Below are 4,400 nucleotides of genomic sequence, written 5' to 3'. Positions count from 1 at the left end.
GTATCTCTGGCTCCTGGTGCCCTGCTAGCCCTTGGCACCCCTTACCCGCTGTGTACTCCGACTTGGTGAACTGGGGGGACTGGTCATTGATGTCTTCCAGGAAGATCCGCACCTCCTGAAGGGTCAGGTCCTCGCTGAGGTCCCAGAGCTGGGCTCCGCCTTCCTGCTGGACCTCGGGAGCAGACCAGTTCCTCTGGCTGGATGCTTTGACAATGATGGAATAGTATGGCTCCTTCTCCCGGTCCAGGTCTCGCATGACCTTCAGTTTCCCCTCTCGACTCAGCTGGAAGTTGCCTTCCTCATTCCCAGCTGGGTGCAGAAAGGAGTCCCCAGTTAGTCCCCTTTGGGCATGGCATTTCTGAAATGCCACTTTTCCCGTTGACCAGGGCAGACAGACAGTGAGGAGATGATGGGAGCGATGGAAACCCTTGGTGAGGGGTGTGCACGAGGACACAGAGCTGAGATCTTGGCACCCACCTGCTATGAAGTAGTAGACGATGGCATTGGAGCCCTCATCCGCGTCCACTGCCCCAGTAACATTCCCCACCACGGTGCCCGGCCGTGAGTGCTCGGGGACAGAGAGTGTCTGGTACTGGGGACTGTCCTTCTGCCAGAGACCACAGGAGAAAAGAATGCTATAAGCATTGAGGTTGTTTTAAAGAAAAACGGACGTATCCGATCATGCTCCCACCATGGTGACACCCAGCGGTGTGTGTTCCATCACACATGCCTGCTGGCATCCTCATCCTTACATCCCAGCCCCTTCATCCCAGTGTCTTACAGGTGGCCTGAGGAAGATGGGCTCATTGTCATCAATGTCATCGAGCGCGATTTGGAGGGGCTGCATGGTCTCATAGGGTGGCTGTCCCTGGTCACAGGCCACAATGATCAGCTGGGGAGAGAGGTAAAAAGGACATCCTGGGCAAAACCATCAGGCTGGGAGACATTGTTGAGACAGAGAGGACAGCTTGGCACAGGATTTTGGGGGGACTTAACAGGGAATTGGGAGCTGGCCCACCAGGATGCAACTCCATGACAGCACTTGATAACCACCCACTTCCTGCTAAACTGTGATCTTCATTACTCTGGCAGCTGACCACATCACTTGCATCCCATCAGCCCCACACTGGATCCATAGCCTCAAGCACTGCCCTGGCCGCCCTGCCTGGCTCACATTGTACACTGCCTGTGTCTCCCGGTCCAGCCGCTTCGCCGTCTGGATCAGCCCGCTGACTGAGTCGATGGTGAAATATTCCCAGTCTTTGTTCCCCGCCCCGGTTTTCAGCAGATTGTAGAGCACCATTCCGTTGAGACCCTCGTCTTTGTCCGTGGCATAGACCTCGTAGACGTTAGACCGTAGAGGGATCTCCTGCTTGCACATATGCAGAAGTTCAGCCCTGGCATTGCACTCAAGCCTCCTGCTCCCCCCGCCCCTCCAAACCCCCTTGGTCCAAAACCCCTTGGGTTTGGAGGTCAGCAAGCCCCTGCTACCCAAATCCCAACTTGGGGCTGGCAGCGTGGAACCACGACTCCCTTTCGTAAGGTGGCTGCTCTATGCGTGCACTGGGGACTGGCTGAGTCAACAAGCTCAGCTTCCCAGAAAGGAGAAACATCTTGAACAACAGTGTGTCCAGCCCTTGTTTATAAACAGGCTCTGCACGCAGTGACTGACTTTTTACTTATTGTGTGTGCAGCCAGGGTTTCTGTTCCCCAAATCCACCCCAGCATCCCCACTCTCACTTATAGAGGGGAGCTGTTGTTGAACATCCAGCCCCATCACCCAAACCTTCTTGCCACGTGTTAAATCAAGGTCTTTTTCTCTCCCCAGTGGAGATGGAGATTGGATTTTGCTGCTGATAGGCAAGCAGACTTCTGGACGTGGTCTTGACATGCCATGACCTTGCTCCTTCTTGAAGGATTTACCTCCTTGATGTGCAGGATGGTGCCGTTGGGTGGGCGGACAAAGACAGGGCGGTTGTCATTGATGTCAATGACGTCAATGTGAAGCATGGTGGTCCCCCAGAGAGGGGGATGCCCCTTGTCGGTGGCCACCACAGTCAGGTTGAACCTCTCATAGGACTGCAGGCGCCGCCGGGTTGTGACAAGCCCAGAGTCTTTATCGATCTTGAAAGCCTCTGCAGGCAGAAAAAAACCACATCTCTGGCTCAGGACACTACGCACTAGATAAATTATGATCAGAAACAAGTATACCAGCTGATGCACAGCCCTCACTGCTGGGAAATGCCTGTCAAGGGGTGACAGAGCAGAGCCAGCTGTCTGAGGCCAGTCAGGGTTTTCACAGCATCCCTGCCCACAGCCTCATCCTTGTCACTGGGCCCTATGCCTAGGTCACCACTCCTGCCCAGGCTGGGACAGGAAGGAATCCGTGGGTCTCAGATAAATGAATGTTCTGCCATTCCCCTGTACATTTATGGTGATTTTGCCTGTTTTCTATCATTCCTTGGTGCCTGGATTTCAGACACTATCACTATCCATCCACACCTCCTAGCCCTTCTTAGCCTTCACCTGAAGTGGGCAGTGAGTTTGCTCTAAGACACACTTGCGTACAGAGAAAGTCCTGCTGGGGTGAGGGAGACAAGATGACAAGCCACGACTGGGCTGCAAGACAAAGGCAAATGAAAATGGCAACATCCTGCAACATGAGGAACTGGGAACTGTGGAGCAATAATGAAAGCTCCACACTTTCAGTATTGTTCCCAGGAGTGCATGCAGAACATTACTCCAAACTAGCCACAGGACATGGGGCACAGGCTTGGCACCTATGTCTCCTCCCTCATCATAACCCTCCTCCCTGGGAAAGAATCCCCTGCCACTAGCACCTACCCGCTCCAGGGCCCTCGATGCTGTAGGTTACTATGCCATTGTCCCCCTCGTCCAGGTCAGTGGCAGTCATGGTGATCACCGACGTCCCGGCTGGCTCGTTCTCATAGACGCTGGTGCTGAACTGGCTCTTGCTAAACTGGGGCCTAACGTCGTTGATGTCCAGGACTGTGATCAGCACCTTTGACAAAGCACAGCCAGCTGTGAGACGTGAGGCTGCAGAAGGCCAGGCAGTCCCCAGGGGCTGTACCCCTGCCATGACCTGCAGCTCTGCTGCCTGAGTGCAGTGCCCTTCCTGCTATTCGTTTAGCTTCGCTAGCTGAATTCCTGCCTCCAACAATGCAGGGCTGCCATGGCCAGGGCACCCATTCACTCCAGAACACTTGCAGACAATAGTGTCACCCTCCCCTGCCCCTCCTGCTCCACCCCCTCCTGCCGACCTGCTGTCCCCACGGCACAAAGCACCCTGCACCACCCACCTCACAGCCCCTGGGGTCATTTGCTCTTCCTCCTCCCTAATTCCCCCTGGAGCCTGCTGCTGGGGAGAAAAGCTGGAATTTTAACACTTTCTTGCTGGTGACCACCACACGAGGGGTGCTGAGAGGTGGAGCCCTACCTGCACAGAGTTCTCCCGACGGTTACTGGAGACATCCCCAGGGTTGTCCCTGGCCACAGCTGTCAGTGTGTAGTGATCCTTCTTCTCCCGGTCCAGGGCTGACAGGATGTAGATGTCACCCTGCAGCACACAGAGACCTTCAGGTGGACCTCGTCTGGCAGAGCTGGTACTCGAGAAGGGGCAGAAGGTGAGGCATGGGAGCAAGGCACAAGGTGGGACCATTTCAGCCTCCTCTCCCTTTCCCCACTCTGTTCCAGCCTCAGTTGGCTCCTTACCGTGTTAGGATTTATCCCAAACTTGCCCTCTCCATCCCTCAGGCTGTACTGGATGACAGCAAATTGCCCAGAATCTGCATCGGTGGCCTTGACCTGCAGGATGACTGTACCCAAGGGCACGTTCTCAAAGACAGCTTTCTGCAAGCAAAGGGAGCAGGTTGTTTCATCACATGCTCTTTTAGGAGGCAGTAACCAAGGGCATAGGGTGGCATCCAGGAGTGGGCACAGCTGGACCCAGAGCAAGGTGTTCACAGCTCATTGCTGGATTGACCATCTTCTTCAAATGGTTCAAGCACAGACAGTGGGAAGAGAAGGTGTCCCTGGAGAACCCCCAGCTCTGTACCTGGCAGGCACTGCCTGGCTCCACAGAGCTCAACAGGGGAGCCCAGCTCACCTGATAGGATGGTTGAGTGAAAATAGGATTGTTGTCATTGACGTCCACAATCTCGAGGTACACAGGGATCTCAGCAGATCTGCGGGGAGAGCCGTTGTCGGAAGCTCGGATGGTGAAGTTCAGCCACTGTACCTCCTCGTAGTCCACTGTCCTGTTGGCCACAACCTTCCCTAGAGAATGGCAGACCCCGAAATGAGAAACCTGCCCCAGGACACCAACCTCCCCCAGACTCCCACATCCCCAGGCCACTGACCTGCCGACGGGTCTTCAAGAC

The 4,400-nt window shown here is 55.1% G+C and overlaps 1 protein-coding gene across 1 annotated transcript in view; it reads right to left on the bottom strand.

The window, feature by feature from the left end:
• Window positions 1-4,400, bottom strand: part of LOC103808547 (cadherin-23-like) — a gene marked incomplete at its 5' end in the record, with an annotated part of 17,231 nt that overhangs the window by 4,354 nt on the left and 8,477 nt on the right. Inside the window, 10 exons of the mRNA XM_009081338.1 lie at window positions 46-309; window positions 478-607; window positions 782-892; window positions 1,175-1,369; window positions 1,924-2,135; window positions 2,845-3,022; window positions 3,458-3,577; window positions 3,733-3,870; window positions 4,127-4,296; window positions 4,380-4,400. The exon at window positions 4,380-4,400 is cut by the window's right edge and continues 186 nt beyond it. Of these exons, the coding sequence (XP_009079586.1) occupies window positions 46-309; window positions 478-607; window positions 782-892; window positions 1,175-1,369; window positions 1,924-2,135; window positions 2,845-3,022; window positions 3,458-3,577; window positions 3,733-3,870; window positions 4,127-4,296; window positions 4,380-4,400 (1,539 nt within the window). The remainder of the gene's footprint in view (window positions 1-45; window positions 310-477; window positions 608-781; window positions 893-1,174; window positions 1,370-1,923; window positions 2,136-2,844; window positions 3,023-3,457; window positions 3,578-3,732; window positions 3,871-4,126; window positions 4,297-4,379) is intronic.

The sequence above is a fragment of the Acanthisitta chloris genome, unplaced genomic scaffold, assembly GCF_000695815.1.
Source record: "Acanthisitta chloris isolate BGI_N310 unplaced genomic scaffold, ASM69581v1 scaffold33968, whole genome shotgun sequence".
In the NCBI taxonomy this organism is placed as follows: Eukaryota; Metazoa; Chordata; class Aves; order Passeriformes; family Acanthisittidae; genus Acanthisitta; species Acanthisitta chloris.
The sequence above is the reverse complement of the archived record's forward strand: the minus strand, read 5'-3'. Positions and strand labels throughout refer to the sequence as shown.